Raw genomic sequence first — 19,742 nt, 5'->3', positions numbered from 1 at the left:
AGCAAACTCCTTTCTTTCACCAAAAACTAGAAGAAAAATGGCTATAAACCATAATAATGGTATTAAATACTATCATTTAATTTACCATGGGCCAATTTAAGTATTATCTTTCAAAAGTTAAACTTAAAAAAGAAAACTAGAACCATTATTGCTTTAAAAAAATTTTCCCCTAAATGCCAGAATAAAGACTGAAAAAATAATGTGATAAAACATTTTTTAGGGGCCAGCCCGGTGGCTCAGGCGGTTAGAGCTCCATGCTCCTAACTCCGAAGGCTGCTGGTTCGATTCCGACATGGGCCAGTGGGCTCTCAACCACAAGGTTGCCAGTTCAATTCCTAGAGTCCCACAAGGGATGGTGGGCTGCACCCCCTGCAACTAAGATTGAACATAGCACCTTGAGCTGAGCTGCCTCCCAGATGGCTCAGTTGGTTGGAGCGTGTCCTCTCAACAACAAGGTTGACGGTTCGACTCCCGCAAGGGATGGTGGGCTGTGCCCCCTGCAACTAGCAAGGGCAACTGGACCTGAAGCTGAGCTGCGCTCTCCACAACTAAGATTGAAAGGACAAAAACGTCCTGGAAGTACACACTGTTCCCCAATAAAAGTCCTGTTCCCCTGCCCCCCCCCAAAAAAACTAAAAAGACATTTTTTAGCTTAAATGTTCAAATCTGAAAGGTATTATTATTTTTGAGGAGAAAATGTGAAAAATGAGAAAAAACAAGCTATTTTTTTCATTATTAAATTTCATCTCTCCCACATAAATCTTTTTATATCAAAATTCATTCATTTTCATATATTTGTTTACAAAATTATGTCACAATGTTGTAGGACATTACTACAGCAATTACCTCTTATCTCCTACATGGAGTTTTCACTGTTCTAGTGGCTCCTTCCCATCACCTACTATTATTTCTTCCCTTTTTAAAGTAATAGCAGCAAATCCTCTCTTGACCCTAGACTTCTGCTCCCGCTAAAGCCCCATGTCTGTCCTATGATGTGTAATAAAACACCTAGGAAGAGAGTCCAACTTACTGTATCCAATTTTCCTCCTCTTGCTCTTTCTTAAGCCATCTCCAATAATGACTGCGGTTTCACAATCCCACTAAAAGAAACTCTGTCAAAGTCACCAATGACCTCCACATTGCTAAACCCGATGGTCACTTCTCAGTCTTCCCTTACCTGAACTATCAACAGTGTTTTAAATACTCACCTTTTAAAAGAAAATTGAGTTATAATTGACATGTACTTACCTTCTTGAGATCTCACCTACAGTCAATGCCATAACCAGAAACCAACCGACATCACCACTTAGCTAACGTCTGATAAGCATCTCCAAAGTAACTTACCCAAAACTGAATTCCTGACCTCCCCTTAAAAATAATGTACCAGTCTTTGCTATATCAGTTAGTGGCAACTCCCACCTTTCAAGCTGCTCAGTTAAAACAAACAAACATAATAAAACAAAAACAAAACAAAAACCATAAGTAATAAGGTCAGTTGCATTTGTTGTTCCTTCTGCCTAAATTCTCTTGCCCCAGACTTCCACAGGTCTCAATGGCTCAGCTCCACTCAAATATCATCTTTTCAGACCTCTTCTGACCATCCCATTTAAAATTATACCCCATCCACAACATTCCCTGCTTTTTTTTCATGGTAACACTTTTCACTACATAATAAAATATATATTCTACTTATTTATTTTAATTTATCATCTGTTTCCCCCTACTAGAAAGAGAAAGTTCCATTGGTCTGGGAATTTTTTACTGTTTTGCTTATTGCAGAATCTCCAGAACCTAGAACAGTATCTGGCACATTAACAGGCATTTAATCAATATTTGCTGGATGAATGAACAATCATAAAGAAGTGGTAACTCTGTGTGTGGTTTTAAAATATGTGCACAAATTCTTATATGCTCTTTTTTTAAGAGGTAGAGCTTAATTCCCCTCTACTTAAAGAGGGCCAAGCTTAGTGACTCAGTGCTAACAAATAAAATATGTTATGTGTTAGGAAGTGATGATGTATGACTATGACACTAGATGATAAAAACACATTGGTTACCACCTCGCTCTCCCTTGGAGCAATCATTCTGGGAGGCAATCTTCATGTGTCTCATGAAGAAGACACATCAAACAGCCCAACCAAGAGGCCCACAGGGCAAGGAAGTGAGGCCTCCTGCCAAAAGCCATGTGAGTAATCCATCCTAAAAGTAAATATCCAACCCCATTCAAGCTTTCAGATGATCACAGCCATAGCTGACAGCTTTCTTGCAACCATGTGACAGACCCTGGGCCAGAAGCACCTAGGTAAGCCATTCAAGGGTTCCTGAGCCACAGAAACCATGTGAGATAACAAATGTTTTAAAATGCTAAGTTTGAGAGTATTCTGTTAGACAGCAATAGACAACTAATATAGTGGGATTTTAATCACCTGTCATGATCACTTTGGGGAGAAATTTAGCAGTATCTAATAATGGTAAAGATGTATGTATCTATGAACTCCTGAGTTTTCCAAATGGTATGTCCTCGATGGGTTGAGTGTGACCTTGGTTCAGGAGGGCGGGATCTGGGTAGCTACTTACCATCTTTAGGCCACTTACCACCAACCTCAAGTAACCTGCTCTGTTTACTGTAGAAATATTATCGTTTTATATGTGTGTCATGGTATTTTAACAGTTAGTGAGTAATGTATTATGACACAGCAATTCCACTTCTAGTTATGTACCTTAAAGACATCTCATACACGTATACAATGATATATTTATTTCAGCGTTTTTCATAATAACAAATGCATGGATATAAGCTAATGTCCACCAATCCCTAGTTCTTTTTCATATCAAATGCTATCAAAGAAGATGTCTCCGAAATAATGTTCAAAGCAGATGTTTCCCAAATAATGCTCCCTAGTACATTACTCCTATTAAATTTCACATTATTGCTGTCAGCCTATTTTAAAAAACATTTTATTTGGAGATCATTTCAAATTACAAAGTTACTAAAATAAAAATAGGACAAAGAACACCCATATACTCTTTACCCAGATTCACCTACTATTAAAAAAAAAGGACCCCATTTACTTTGTTTTCTAGCTATATATATATATATAAACATTGTATATATGTGCATGTGTGTAAAAAATATTTTAAATCATGGCCCTTTACTCCCAAATACTTCCACGTGCATCCTCTAAGACAAAGTATATTCTTTTATGTGAGCACAGCACAGTTACCAGCTTCATAAATTTACACTAATACCTACCTAAGCTACCATCTACCATCCATATTCCAAATTATCAGATGGCCTAATGTCCTTTGCAGGATCCAGACTAGTATCAAGAATAGCCATTTACTTGTAACATTTCTTCAGCCTCCTGTAATACTGATTGAGGTTATGCATTCTTGGCCAGAGTACTACATAGGGGACATTGTGTCCCCTTAGCATATCACATAACTGGAAGCACACAATGTCCAACTATCCCTCCTTAGTGCTAGTAATTCTGATCATCCAATCAAGGTGTTGCCTGATTTCTCTACTTTCTAATTACCATTTTTACTCTCTTACAACGAAAAGCAATATGTGGGGAGACACGTGAAAATAATGCTAACATCCTGCTACCTAAGCACTTTTGAATATTTGTGTTATACACAAAATTGAAGACTATAAATTATATCTCTTTCTCCAGGTAGTTAATGAATGTTGAAACAAGCTAAGGAAAAAATACAATATCACATCAATCAAGATCTCTCTTCAACTACCCACCAATCTATTAATCAATATCTTTATATTGATTAATACATTCTGCAAAAAACTCATCTAATGCTGTTATCATTCACTCTCATCTCCCTACCCTCATACCATCCCAACAGAAACTAACAGGATTTGTGACAGAGAAACTTGACCTGGTACCAGTTCATAGAAAAAAATATCTAGAGATCTGGGCTTAATAAGCTAACAAATGTGGTATGACTACTAAAAGCCAGATTCTAGGACTCCAATATTAGAAGTACAATGTTCAAGCAACAGGTACTAAATATTTCCATTGTACTTCAAATTGGTCAGACCACATGTTGCAAAATATCAATTCTGGAACCACAATTATTGAAGGACACATCCAGAGGAATCTGACAAGAATACTGAATGGTCTAAAATCAGCCTTGGCACAGAAGCAAAAGGAAAAATAAGTATACTGTGCCCAGTTTTTTTTTCAGCACACAAAACTAGAATCAATGTCTGAAATATTCATAAAGGCAGATTATAACTCACAATTAGAGTTGTATAATAATGCAAGGGTTTGTACTTTGAAACATTAAGTAAAAATTAATGACGATATTCAAGCAGGGGCTGAATTACTTCTTGTATGAATTACTCTAGAGGTTATCTTTGAACTGAGGAGGAATGTCTGAAACAGAAAAACCAGTTGGTTTTCCTGCCCTTTCTGCCAGTCCTTCACCTTTTCCTTCTCTTCCTCTATACAATAATCACTTAAGGGTTTCAAGGACTACTTGAAATGCTTGGCGCACACACTTCATGTAAACAAAATAAATTGGCATCCACTTTTTTAAATTGAAGGTTCACCTTCTTTTTGAACCTGAAGTAAGACCTTGCCCTCAGTCCAATGAGTTGAATTCCTCATTAAAAACCCCTCTACTCTTTAATAGTAATTCCTTGCCTCGAATGCCATCCTTCAAAGTTCCCTAATGTTACAAATGGCAGTAGTCAACTCAAAATTTGCATCTACTTGAAATGTAAACTGCAGCCAACTGTTACCTTCCCCCTCTTTTCCTTGCTAACAATTGGAGGATCAATTGTATTTCATGCTTATACGTACTGAGTAAATGACCTGGGTAACTCAGACAGCCTTCTGGTTCTGCAAAAACCTCTAAAATACATAAAGTGCCTAAAATACTGGTACAGGCCCCTAAATGGTATCCTTGCCTCCAATTTTATTACCCTATAATTTTAGCCATTATAGTAGCCAAAACAATCCTTTAAAAACACACTGGATAATGTCACTACCTTACTTCAATAAACAATAACAGCTAACACTTATAGCACTTATTATGTGCGAGGCACTATTTTAAGCATTTTACATGTACTAAGTCATCCAATACTCACAACAGTATGAGGCAGGTACCATTATTAGCCTCCCTTTACAGATGAAAAAAACTGTCATAATATATTAAGCAATTTGCTCAAGTTTTTACAGTAAGTTATAGCATTGGGATTGAAACCTAGAAATTTTGGCTCCAGTCTATCTCTTAACCACGATGGTATACTTCCCTTCAATCCCTCCCCAAAAGCACTTAAAATAAAATTCCTTACCATGATCTAAAAAGCCGTGTAGGATTTAGTTCTTGCCTACCACCCATAACGTCTTCACCAAACTCCTTACCTTAGCCTGTATGGCCCTTCTTCATCAGGCCTCATCTCCACCTTCATTTTATACCTCAATCTCCTCTCTCACACTGGCTCCAGGTCCTTAAAGACATCAAGCTCTTTCCTCCCTGAGTCTTTGCTTGTAAATGACAATTTCCAGCTCAGGTGAATAATAGACCAAAAAGGTGATTCAGAAGAAAATCAAGTAGCTCACAGATAGACAAGAAGCTGGAGAACCAGGAATGGAAACAGGGCATTTCCAAGCAATTAGGTGCAAATCCAACCATAGCTATGGACACTGCTGAAGGAGGTCAATACCACTAGGTTGAATTCATTCCAATCATTTTTTGGGGGGTTTTGTTTTTAAATTTTGTCCTTACTAAGTAAATTCACAATTCAAAGTCCAGAATAGAGAATCTGACCCATCTAGCTGGGGTCATATGCCTGACATTTTATGTTTTACAAAAGGACCCTGAATAGGAATGTCTAAACTAAAACTGTTTATAGTAGGAAAAGAGAATACATGCTGTACAATCCGTAATTCCTTCCCCCCAATAATTGTCTACTAACTGCTTACTGGCCTTTACAAATGCTATGGCTCTGCTTTGACTGTTATTTTCTTTGCCTCTTCTTTTTTAGGTCTTACTGAAATCACCATCCTCTCTAAAGTAGCCCTCCCCTGCTACCCACTATCCCACCTGCCAATTACTGGCACATCATATTGTTTAATTTCTTTATGACACTTTTTAGAATAACTTTCTCATTTGTTTGCTCATTACCTATTCCCCCCACTAGATTACAGGCTCCATGACGATTGGGAGTATGCGCATTTGATAACCAAAGATAAATAAGAGATAGTAAAAATAGCCATTAAATCGCGCTACAATAAAACTTCCCAAAAGAGCATTTCCATCATACTGTCTAAAACAGTTTTTCCCCTTCTAAATTATTCTTCATCACAGGACCCTGTTTCTTTCTTTCATGGTATTTCCCAATCTGTGATTATTTCCTTTACAAGCTTACTTCCTTATTGCCTGTATCCCCAACTACAGTCTTGCCCCATGAGGACAGACAGAGTATATCTGTATTATCTCACGAAAGCCTAACGCACCAAGTCAGTACTTAGGTTTCTGTTCAAGGAGAGTCGGAAAAAATTGGTGAATTCTAAGAGAAATTTTCTTTAGAAGAAAATTTAGCATATCCAAGGTAAGATATTTCAACAGATATAATCCTCCAGTCTTCCTTCCAAAACCAAGTATACCAGGAAATACTCTGATTTTGTCATGGACGATTTCCTTTGCTACCTAAAGAAAAAGAGAGCTTTGGAGACTCTTAAAAGAAATATAAAGGGCTAAAGTACGAAAGAACATTTAGAAATAGTTTTAAGGGTAACATCAAACCTAAGCATATGAATACTTCCCTAAGTATAGATGGGGATTAGCAAAACATTGACCATGACGCATGATCAAAGAGCAATTAGCATGGAAATCCATACTTCAACCTTCCCCTCAATTAGGTTTTACAGCATTTAATATAATATCACCATATTTCTATCCCCATTACGTACCAAATAAGGGTTTAGTTCTCAATTTCCTCTTTTATTTTACCACCGTATGTCGTAGAAAATCCAATATGATTTCACCAAATGTAAGTCATACTTACCAAGTGCTCTTGCAACTGCCAGAAAAGGAATCTGGTCAATAACTGTGCTCCTTCTAACAGGTCCATTATGAGTGAGCCGAGGTCGTTTCCAAACTACACGATTCACCCCCGACTTGTTCATCACGCTAAAAAATAGAGTTCACATAAATACTCTAAATGATTAAAACATGACAAGTAAGGTAGCTCAATGTGTTAAATAACTAATAAAATTAGATATATCATCACAAAATATTGACTTGTTTCAGATATAAAGATGCATAAGCCAAAATTCCTGCTCAGAAAAAAAAGACTATAAAATAGGGCAGATTAAGATGAGAATTTGGAGATTACTGAGGTAGGCTAGACAGAATGCAATGGAAGTAATGGGAAGAAAAATGAGTAGATATGTCAGAAAAGAAAACTAAAAAAATTAAGGGGAGTAAGAAGAGATTATAAATGGAGATGGATTAAACAATAATAAAAGAAATTGAAACGGAAAGTTCATATAGTTTTTGAGAGATCTGAGGGTACTCAAAACAGAACTTCAATTTTAATAGTTTTGATTTGAGGAATTAATAGGAAATACTTCAATAGAAATATCTATGATTTCGATATTTCTATTATTAGAAGTGTGAGATTATACTTTGGAAACAATTGTCGAGATGTAGATTTAAGAGTTACAGAATAAGAAAATCGTCCCAGAAATCTGGCATAGGAGCAGCAAAAATCTGTAATTAGTACACAGAGGACCCAGTACATTCTAGTTTGCCTAAAACATGGAATAATGGTGACGTTTTAGAGCAAAAAAGGTAATCATAAAAAACATTAGAGACAGTCTCTTAACTTGTGCCTGGTATGAATGAAATAGGTTGCTGACCCTTAAATCAATTTACTCATAATCTTCCTGAATGTTTAGAAAAAAAATCAGTAGAAGAAAAATCGTCTTCTGGATGGCTAGAAAAGTTGAGGTTGAAGAGTGGCAAACAACATTTCCAAGAAACAATATTAGCCTTCCTGATATTAGGCCCACCTGAGAGATGCATACATAAGACAGAAGTTAATTCCAAAGACTCTCAAAGATAGATGACATTAAGATATTTTAATTACATCTTCTCACTTAGGTCCCATGTGTACCCAGAAACCCTTTGACTGTAATCTGGAATTTTATTTCCTCTACATCAGGTGAGTGGACAATAATATTCGGCACTGTCCAATACACTAGCTGTTTATGGGTACTAAGCATTATAAATGCGACTAGCACAAATGAGAAGCCAAATTTTCAATTTTAATTAATTTATACTTAAATTGCCAGATACGGCTAGTGGCAACTATGCTGGAGAGCACAAGGGAGAATGAAGTACAGAAAGATCAGAAAACATTATCAATGTTAACATAGAAGAGAAATTCAAGAGAGTTGCTCATTTACTATCCCTTTTGAGAGCCACTTTAATTCACAATTCTGAAATCAACATTGTTCTAGGTCTTAAGAATAGAAGTAAGAATATCAAAGGTGATCATTTTGTTATTTTATGTTTTCTTCAAAGTTGAAAGCAAACCAGAGAGTAAAGACTAACTCTACCACTGACAAGAATCTATGAAACATGAGTCAGGAAGACTCCAACATTCTGCCTTCCTAACACCTTAAGCCCTAGTGTCCTTTCATAAACCTGCTTCCTAAATAAGACTTAATACTGAAGTAATTATAGTAGCTACCCAAATTTTTTCCAATATATTTTTCCAATATTTTTTCTACTAGAAGCCTCTCTTGATATTTAATAATCAAAAATATTATGGTCTCTGTGTCTTTGAGAAACAAAAGACAAAATAATGATACTAGTTAAAACAAAGTATTAAATCCAGAATCCAAACAGCATAGCAATGGTATAAAAAAATGCTGCTTTTATTGGACTCCTCACTGTTATCCCTTATGATTAAAAGGAATACACAAAAGGAACAGCCTGATACGCAGAGCGCTGACTGAGCAGCAACAGAAGGCTGGAAAAACAGTACTGGCCAATTGCCTAGGGTGAGACAGAGGGAAAGGAGGAAGTAACTTATAATAAAACAGCTCAATTTGTGCAAAAAGACACCTGCTCCCAAATGGTAAAGAGCATTTGTCCAACTATCCAGATGGTATTTTAAGAGATAAGACAAAAAATATAAACTAAAAAAGTTATTAAAATAAAAGAAAATATAATTTAAAATTTTATACAGAAAAATAAAGAATAGCCAAGAAAAATGAATTTTAAAAAATTAATGAGAAGGGATCAGGCCTACTAATATTAAAAATTATAATAGAGCCTCGATTAAAAAGTATGGTACTCGATTAACTCGATTAAAAAGTATGAACATACAGTATAAAAAAATAGAAAGTCCAGATAAAGATCTAGATACTACTAAATACAGGGATTCAGTTTATAATTACAAAGTCCCCTTTGCATGACTGCCAGCAGTGGGCTCAGATACAGACTGACATTCACACTTAATAGAATCAAACACACTATAGCATGAAAACCAGGCTCAGTTAACATTGTGGAGTACAGGACCAGGAATCACAGCATGCCAGCAGGCAGCTTTCAGTCATGTGGTCTTCAGCAGTGCCTCTTACAGAAACCCAGGAGCTATTTTGTAGTTCCTCACACCATCCCCACCCAACTAGTGAGCATCATATGCCTCAGGAATCAGTGTCTTGTAATAACCCAGGATTTCCTGGTCCCTGCACAAATCCAACTGCATGTACACAGGGCAGCTAAGGTCTGTGCTTCCCAACAGAAATTTATAGTGCACTCAAAATCTTCCCTATCCAAATACAGTTCCATTCAAGGGTCATTCTACAATAAGCAATGATGCCTCATAATAGAGCTGACATCCCGTATTTATCTTAACCAGAGAAACAGTATTAGAAGAGGGTAAACTCGAGGTCATCTTCCCACTGAAGGATTTTATGCCTGGTAAAGGAAAAGATGTGTAACTGTTCAAGTGGCTGCCAGTGGCCATCGAGAAAAAAAAACATAAAATCTGTATCTCTACTACACAGCTTAGATTTTAAAATCCAGGAGAGATTAATTAAAATGTAGCAGATGAAACCATACAAGTACTAGAAAAGTGGTTCTCAAAATATGGTTCAGGAGCCGCGGGGAGTCCCCCAGACCTTTTCAGGGGTTCTGCAAGGTCAAAATTATTTTCATAATAGTACGAAGACCATGTTTATACACGGTACAGTTTTGGAGAGGTTGCATGACTTGATATGCTAGTGTATTATAAAATGTGTCAGTATTTGGATGATCTACGTAACTCAGCAAACCAATATTTTAAAAATAACCAATGCCTATGTTACAAAATCATGCATGGGCTATACATTATATGATGCCAACTCTGGAATCGTATGACATTCTGGAAAGGGCAAAACTAAGGACAGTAACAAGAACGGTAGTTGCCAGAAGTAAGGGGTGGCAAGAAGGGATAAATAGGCAGAGCACAAAGGATGTTTAGGACAGTGAAACTATTATATATGATGCTATAATGGTACATACATGTCATTATACATTTGACAAAACCCTAGAATGTACAAAACCAAGAGCAATCCTAAAAAAAACTATGGACTTTGGGTGATAATGATGTGTCAATGTACACACAGTCACCAACTGTAACAAATGTACCATCAGGTGCAGGATGTTGACAATGGGAGAGGCTGTGCACTGCACGTGGTACTAGGACCAGGCAGGGCGTACACCGGAACTCCATGTTGTATACCTTGAAAAGGATTTGTACATAACCTCTTCATTGGTTTCTGCATCTGTTAATTGCAAATGACTTGTAGAGACTGAACACAAAAAAACCTTCCACAGAGCGGTCACTCCGCGGCCTGCGTATGCGCGGTTCGAGGACTCTACAAATATAATTTTATATCCTACTTATTCTTTGACCAATAGGCCTTCTCCTGTTATTAAAAATTTCCCATAATATGGGAGTTCGTTACAATACTTACCTTTACATATGTTTGAAGATTTTTGTAACACCATGATTTTTTTAAAAATTTATGTATAAACATTATTCTAATGGTTATTTTATATTCAACGTTATGAATATGTATTATAATATATATAACCATTCTCCAGCTATTGGGTCTTCTAGTTATTTCCAGCCTTTAATAGTCATTAAACATTGCTACATTCAACAACTCTGTTCAGATATTTTGGTCCACATTTCAGATTTCTTCTTTAGAGTCCAGAAATTACTAAGTCTATAACATTTAAAGCTACTGGTATGTATTAATATATTACATATAGTCGTACCAATTTATAATCCTACCAATAGACTACCTCTTTCAACAAAAATAGTTAAGAAGTACCTCTTTGGTTTTTTAATCTTTGCTAATCAAATAGAAAGAGTTTCATTTCAACGTTAAAATTTTTTCAAGTGTTTATTACTCTTCTGTATTTTTGTTGTTTAAATTTCCTCTCCTCGATCCATCTGGGGATGACAATGTTTTACTTACTGATTTTTTGAATTCCTTATAGTTTAAGGATATCCATTCTTTTCCCCAGTATATTATTTTTCTGAAAACGACCATTTTGATTTAATAAAAAAAAGAAAGAGAGGCAAGTAATATTACGGTAAGGCTTTAGTTAGAATGATTATTTAGAAAATAGTAGATTCTATTTAACTTGCCTCAGACTCAATTTTTACAAATTAATATTGGGAGAATGTAAAATTTTCTCATGTTATTCATTTCTCTGGTTTTTTGGAATAAGCTTACATTTTAGTTTGTATAATAAAAATATGCTGAAGTCGATTTCAGTTCATAGTTTATAAACTATCTATACATCGAAACAATAAGGTGAAACAGAGAAAAGAAGAAAGGTTTGTAGCACATATGACTAGAAATCAAAGAAAAAGAGCTGAAGGTTAATTCTAACAAAATTTATTCCCAAACCCAGATTCACACCATTCTACTCTGAAACTCAAAGGACTGCTCTGCTCAGATTCTGAAGATCTTGCTGATCAGTATGTAAAAGGTTTTCATAAATCTTTGTATGTGTTGTTCCTTGAGTCCCACTAAAATATTATTTCCCTTTGGAGTCATTACCAGAAACAAAACTCAATTCAAAATAAAGAGAGAAATATGAATACAGACGGTACTTCATCAGGCAAACTAAAACTCTGCAATACCAAGCAAGTCACTTCATTAAAAGAGAGAAGTAGATCAATCTGGTTAATAAAGCACAAAAGGACTAAATAGAAAAAAGAGAGGAAAGACAAAACAGCACAATGATTACCTCCCACCAAGTCCTTCGATTCGTTCTCTTTCCTTGGGAAGTTCTGGCTTATGATCTTGTGTTACTTCCACAGCTCTAATGAAATCATCCTTCGGATCATCCTGAATTCCAAGAACCACCCCTGAGTCACCAACGTGAGCTACATACATCTTCATGCCCCGTATGATGACCACACTGGCAGTTGTCCCTGAGGTGCTGGGAAGACCTGTCATAGTCTTTGGCCATTCTGCTGTAATAAGAAATAAAATATTTTACTCTTCCAGGTATAAACATCAACACTGTATCAGAATATAAAAGGCAATAACATATGCTGAATTAGCATGTTAAAATTTGAACTAACATTGGAAAAAATTTCAGAAAAATATTTTGAAAGCTTTTAAAGGACTTGTGTTAATCCCTTCATCAATACATTAATAAATTAATTTTATAAATAATGTAATAACATTACAACCATCACACTAATCCTAGGAGAAAAACATTACAGGATAGATTTACTAGTTCAACCTGAGTCTTAGTCCTAACTACATTTAGTGCCAAGAATGTTTAGTTTTGATACTTTTATTTAGTAAAGGAGTGAGAGCCAGTAGCTTAGCACCTGTTTATTAATCTCTCTTTGAAAAGATTTTCAGGAAAAGCTACGTGATTTGTTTTTGAATAAACTATTTTGAATACTCAACCTAATAAACAGCATTTATTGAGTACTTACTGTGCATCAAGTTCTGTGCTAAGAGCTTTACGTGTATTATCTAAAATAATACTTGGAACAAACCTATGAGATAGGTAAGATCATTCCCATTATTTTCATTTTACTTCCTTCACTTTAATGAGGAAATCAATACTTTGAATCGTTAAGGAACTTGTTCAAGATAATTCAAATATTAAGTGGAAAAGACTCCCATATTTAATTCTAAAACATACAGTAATTAAATTCTGTCATTTAAAAATTCTGAAATACTCTGTAATACTAAACTATAACTTATAGCTCAAGATAGCAGACTGCATCCAAACACTAACATATTCTCCCCTCAAAATCCCATTGAAAGGGCAAAATACAAATATTAGAAAAGGTCCATAACAATCACGAAACACAGAGAAGGGTCATAAGCAAATCTGAGGAATTTCTGGATTTTAAACAAATGGAATTATATTGAGGGGAAAATCAGAACGCAAAACTTATAATCTAACATAAGTTAAAAGCACAGTCAGTAAAGAAGGCAGTATATCAGTTTTCCCTGTTAACAGAGCCCCAGAAAAGCTCAAACTCAGAGGCAGTGGCAAAGCCTGAAGGCAGGAAAGGATGGTAGAAGCTTGGCAGAGTCATTAAAAACTACAGGAACTAGGTCACGGGCCTACATTCTCTGCATGTAAAGATGAGACATTTTAGTTCCTAAGCTGCCAGTAACTATAATACCTCATTTTGAAGGAAAGTAATGCATCTGCTAGGGTCATCAGGGTCTCAAAGGGAATGAGGGAACGAGAAGAAATGTGGCCTAAAAAGCTGGACATGCCATACAACTTTCATAGCCACAAGTCTTCACTAATATATTCAGATTAACTAGTTCCTTTCTTTTTCAATATTATATACGCTGAAAAGACATCTCTTGAACCCTACAGTGCCATCTCTCCATCCCATGCTACAGATGGAATCCACCCAACAGAGGGCCCTGTTACTCATAACAGAGGGTTGCTCGCAGTATATTAAATAATGGCCTTCACAATTGCTGAGGGAACCGAGAACAGCTACCGATATTGATGAAAGTAGAAATGTATACACATACACATATGTATATATGTAAAACCACCTGAAATAAACATGACATATAGTAAATGTTCAATAAATGTTAGTTTTTGTTGTTAAAACCATTTTTTAAGAAAAGCAAATAGCCTGAGAGGCACCAAGAGGAGTATGTGAAAATGCCCCCCCCCCAAAAAAAAATATTTGTGGGAAAATCAAAAGAATCTATAGGAAGATTATTGGCATTGATAAAATTCAGTAAGTTACTGGATATAAATATTTTTATATAAAGTATCAATTCTATTTCTGTAAATCAGCAATTAAAAATTACAAAATGTAACTTTTAAAAAATCAAGTCCAGGTACATTAAAAACCTAACATGAAAAACAAAGCTAAAATATTAGAAGATATATAGGAAGGTACATTCATGATCTTCAGGGTAGGGAAGAACTCCCTAAAGACAAAAAATGGGCTAGCCATACAAAGAAAGTAATTGCGGAGTTGTACTACCATCAAAATTAAGAGTTCCTGTTCATCAGAAGATAGCATTACTAGAGTGAAAAGACAAGGCACAGGATAGAAGAGGATATATTTGTAATATATATACAGCCAAAGGAATGGTATCCAGAATACATAAAACACTCCTCCAAATAAAATCAATCAGAGTACCCAATAGAAAAATGGATGAAAAGCTTGAACACTGAACAGGTCTTTCACAAAAGAGAAAACCCAAACAGCCAAAAAATATGCAAAGGTGTTCAGCTTCTTCCATTAACAAGAAAATACAAATGAAAAACCACAATGAGACATCACTGCATAATTATCAGATTGCATAAATTAAAGTCTGACAATAATAGTATGTGTGGTTAAGAATGTGGAGCAACATGTTCTATCATCAACCACTGGTGGGAATATAAACTGGTACAACAACTTTAGAAAACATCTAGGTATTATCTATTAAAGGTGAAGACTGTATGCTCTTTGACTAACTCTAGACATATACCATAAAGTAATGTACATGTGTATACAATATATATGAATGTTCATAGCAGCACTGTTCACGTGGGCTAAAAATGAGCTACAACCCAAATGCCCTTCAACATGACAACAGACTACACTACATGTAGCACTCTCACTAGAAGTGAGATGAGATAAAAGACTACATACAGCATAATTTTCTTCAAAAAAAAACTATCGTGCTTATAGACAAGTGGTAAAACTATTAAGAAAAATAAATAAAGCACTGCAGAACTATCATCACAATAGTGAAGATGGTGGTTACCACTTGGGCGAAGATAGAAACGTGAGGTCAGGAAGGACATACAGGGACTTGCGGAGTGCAGGAGACGTTCTCTTTCTTATCCAGATAGTGTTCATTTTATAATTATTCGTTAAATTGCACATGTATGCTTTATGGCCTTTTCAGTGTGTTATATTTCACAATTTTTTAAAGTTAAAAGAAAGAAAACAAGAAGAGGAAGAAGACATCAAATCTGCAGGCATAGAATACAGCAGGCAGCTCCGTACCCCATCCGATTTTGCAGTTTGGCTATAGACATTATTTCCCAGAAGCTTAGCCTAAAGTATATTATATGTTTCTTTAGCCCTTTCCATTATTTTGTGAGTTAACTAAAGCTTTTGCTAAAACCTTTGCTTTTTAAACAAGTAAAAATAGATTCTATTTTCTGCAGCTAAGAATCTAAACAACAAAATCTATTATCACTATCAAGGTTAATGCGGTGAACTTCCAGAAAGAAGGGAGCACATTTAGAAAATAAAATTTACCTACAACTATGCAAGTAATTACAGCTGTTTGCAAAAAGCACCTAAGACAAAATGGAAAGGAAGAAAAAGAGCTAAAAATAAAGGATATTCAAAAATACAATATTAACATTATTTAAATCACATTTTGGGTCAAAAGCACTAATATGTAACAGAGATATTCTGCAATGATCTAAAAATACTGAATGCTTTCTCTATTCATTTGAAATGTCACCTTTTATCATATGCTACATTTTGCCTCACATCTATTTCTGGACTCGTGCTACTAGTCTATTTATGGTACTTTTTAATAATTGGGAGTTTAAGTATCCCCCAATTATTCTTCTTTTTCAATATTCTCTTAAGTATTTTTCCAGATGAAATTTAAAAGCAACTTGCAAAATTAAAAAAACAAACCCTGCTGAGGTTCTGATTGAAACTTCAGTCAATTTATATATTACAGAATTGTCTTCCTTAATTACTCTTCCTCGTTTTCTACTTTACACCTCAATCTTTTAATTTAAAAAAAATGACAAAACTAGGAGCATATTAAAAAGACAGTATCAGATAGTATATAAACTCGGACTTAAGTATTCTAAGCAAGAAAATATGCATGAGTCATTAAAAGACTAATACATTTTATAACAAAAATATAAAATTTCTGTATCAAGTAAAGCTATTATAAATAAGAATAGAATATATACATTCTCTGTGATAAATTTAAAACTTGGGGTACTGATGTACTTACCATGTACCAATTAATATTAATATATACTGAGTCATCTACGTCTCAGAAGGTAGGTCAGAAGGTTCTCAGAAGGTTCTACTAGCATTATCTCTATTTCAGAGTTGAGGATACTCTGGCACAAAGTTTTACCCAAGGTCACACAGGTAGTAAGTGGAAAAGCCGGGATTCAAACCCAGGTAACCCAACATACTCCTACTAAACACTATGCTAAGAGTTCTTAGAGAATTCTAATGCCCAAGTAGTACAGACAGGTAAAGCCTTCAAGAAAGCAATCTAAAAATGCGTGTCAACAACCATCAAAAGATATACATCCTTGAACTAAATAAACAGTTCAGTTTTGAGAATTTTTTCCCCTTAGGAAATAATCCAAATGAAGGAAAAAGCTATGTGGCTTTCATTTTAGTCCTTATTTATAGTATTAAGTATAGTGCACACTTGTCCAGCACATTTCCCCTTCTACTACTAGCATCCTGATTCTGTTCTGGATTAACACAGCCTCTACTGCCTACGGTCCTTAGTGGAACTGAAAAACTTGCTATCTCCTGCCCTGGGTGTAGGAAAACAACCTAAACTAAACCAGACTCTCAGATATTTGTGTCTTAGATGGGAAGGCATAAGGCCAGAAAACTATTGGAAACAATTCATCCCAGAGGCTAAAATTTTTTAATGAGTGTTCACTAGTTCCTAAAGCCCCAGAAGTACCCTTGTTCTGTCCATTTTGAGACCTATAAGCTACCTAATGTCCTTCCAATAAATTCCCGAGTTCTTTTCCCTCCTTAATGTACAATGAGTCTGTTTGTATTATTTTCAAAGAATTGTAATAAAACACTAGTACCACAGAGTAGGTTGCAGGCAACTGAGCCTCAGAAAAATGTCAATTAGTTATGGAATCCATAAGGGGTACAAGGCATCAGGATTCTCGTTCATATTCCAGATGATAACTAAACAGACTGTGGCTAAATTTATCAATAAAGAAAACAGTAAGCAGGGGCCAGCCCGATGGCTCAGGTGGTTGGGGTGCCATGCTCCTAACGCCGAGGTTGCCAGTTTGATTCCCACATGGGCCAGTGAGCTGAGCCCTCCACAGCTAAGACTGTGAACGACAGCTCTCCCTGGAGCTGGGGTGCCGTGAGCAGTTGGAGGTTGACATGAGCTGCCGTTGGTTACTGTGTGCTGCCATGAGCGGGCGGTGGCCAGCATGAGTGGCCCGCAGAGCTGCCGTGAGCTGTTGTGAGCAGCCGACTGACCTCAGCGGCGCCCCCTCCCCAAGGCTCATAACATCAGCATGGGCCAGGGAGCTGTGTCCTATACAACAAGACTGAGAAACAACGGCTTGAACCAGAGTTGGGGTGGGGGAGGCAGAAACAGGGGGTGGGGGAATTAAAAAACAGTTAGCAGATAGTCTGCAGTCAGCATACTAGCTTAGAAATGTAGTTAAAACTTTTCTGGGTCAGCTAATACAAACACAGGCCCAACACTGGCCAAAAATGCCATATGACTCTGAGAAACAACAAATAATTTGATATGACTGTTATGGGTTGAACTGTGTCCCTCCAAAATATGTATGTTGAAATTCTAACACCCAGTTTGTGACCTTACACACTCAGAATGTGACCTTATTTGAAAATAGGGTCTTTACTGAGGTAATCAAGTTAAAATAAGGCCATTAGGGTGGGCCCTAATCCAGTAGGATTAGTATTATAAAAAGAGGAAATTTGGACACAGGGACAAACACACAGTGGGAAGATGTTGTGAGACACAGAGAGAAAATGGCCATGTGACTGAAGTAATACATCTACAAGCCAGGGAATGACAGGAATTGCTGGTAAACACCAGAAGCGAAAAGTGAGGAAAGATTCCCCTTAGAGCTTTTAAGAGTATAGAGAATGGCCCTGCCACCACCTTGATTTTGGACTCCTGACTTTCTAGAACTGTGAAACAATAAATTTCTGTTGTTTTGAGCCAACTAATTTTTGGTACTTTGTTACTGTTAACTACCTTGGTACTTTCTAGAGCTGTTCGATTTCTAGCAGCTCTAGAAAACTAACAGAATAATATAAAGAAAACAATTCAAAGACCTGGGGAGATAAGGCTCTTAGATTAAATCTATTATATGTATATGCATCCCACGTATCCAACCCAAGAAAGGTTCAGAAGACTCTCCAACTTTAATGCTTAAGGAAGAAATTAGGTAAACATCACAATCTTTTAAACACATTTTATTGCCTCTTCCCTCTAGGTAAGGAATATTAATAAAACAGGCTGCAACTAAAATGGGTTCCCTGATCTCTGTGGGGATGGGAGAACCCTGAGGTAACAGATATCAGACAGGAGTTAACTACCCAAAGCAAAGTTGGCAGGGTTACCTAATTGACAATAGGGCAGAAGAAAAACTGGATCTCCAAAATGGTCGGTCACTGTCAAGACCTTATTTGATTTAAAGAACCAAAAATAAAACAAATAACAAAGAAAACGAAAAGACAAAAGAAAAATCTTACAAGTTTAGTAAAGGAGAACTGTTTACTTTCTTCTAAGTGATGTGTGGCCATTTTCACATGTAGCTGTGCACCAATGAATGAGAAATACCCATGTTAAGTAACTACTGAATGAATGGCTCAAAGATAATAATTCTGGGGCTACAGAACACAACCACAGTTCACTGGTCAAGAGCTAAGGAGGTCAACTACTAAATAGGACTTTGAACTCAGCACATCTCAAACCCAATGAAATCCCAAACCTATCCCACAGCTAGTTTAGTCCCCAAATAACCTCAGCAACTAATAGCGTCCCCTCACAGCTCTTGATTGACAAGTCAGGAAGCCTATTATGGCAGAAAAGGCCAAGTGCAAGACTTTGGAGCACCGCACCAAAGGCACTCTCCTATGAAATAGTAAATTAAACACATTACCACATCTCTCAAAGAATCACAAAGACTGATGTCATCATTTAAACATAAAAGTAGGGTGGTACCCTATATATTCCATTCTATAGTTTGACCATTGCAAAAGTCGTGAAAAATGACAGTGGATTATAATCAAACAGTGATTCCAAATGCAGCTGCTATTTCTGATTTATTCTCTTTACTGAAAGAAATAAATATAGCCTTGGCATTCTGGTATGCATCCAGCAGCAGGGGCCCTGATGAAACCGCTACCTAAGTTCCTGGAAGTATCCAGGTTTCTGATCTTTCTGAGACTTGTTCTTCAG

At 36.2% G+C, this 19,742-nt stretch overlaps 1 protein-coding gene across 1 annotated transcript in view; it reads right to left on the bottom strand.

Annotated features, from left to right (window-relative positions):
* Positions 1–19,742, bottom strand: part of PPM1D (protein phosphatase, Mg2+/Mn2+ dependent 1D) — a 44,166-nt gene that overhangs the window by 15,348 nt on the left and 9,076 nt on the right. The window contains exons 5-6 of the mRNA XM_081027098.1: positions 12,292–12,520; positions 7,034–7,158 (exon numbers count right to left, since the gene is read on the bottom strand). Of these exons, the coding sequence (XP_080883224.1) occupies positions 7,034–7,158; positions 12,292–12,520 (354 nt within the window). The remainder of the gene's footprint in view (positions 1–7,033; positions 7,159–12,291; positions 12,521–19,742) is intronic.

This window comes from Rhinolophus hipposideros (genome assembly GCF_964194185.1).
Source record: "Rhinolophus hipposideros genome assembly, chromosome: 20".
Lineage (NCBI taxonomy): Eukaryota > Metazoa > Chordata > Mammalia > Chiroptera > Rhinolophidae > Rhinolophus > Rhinolophus hipposideros.
This window is presented reverse-complemented; position numbering and strand designations above follow the sequence as displayed.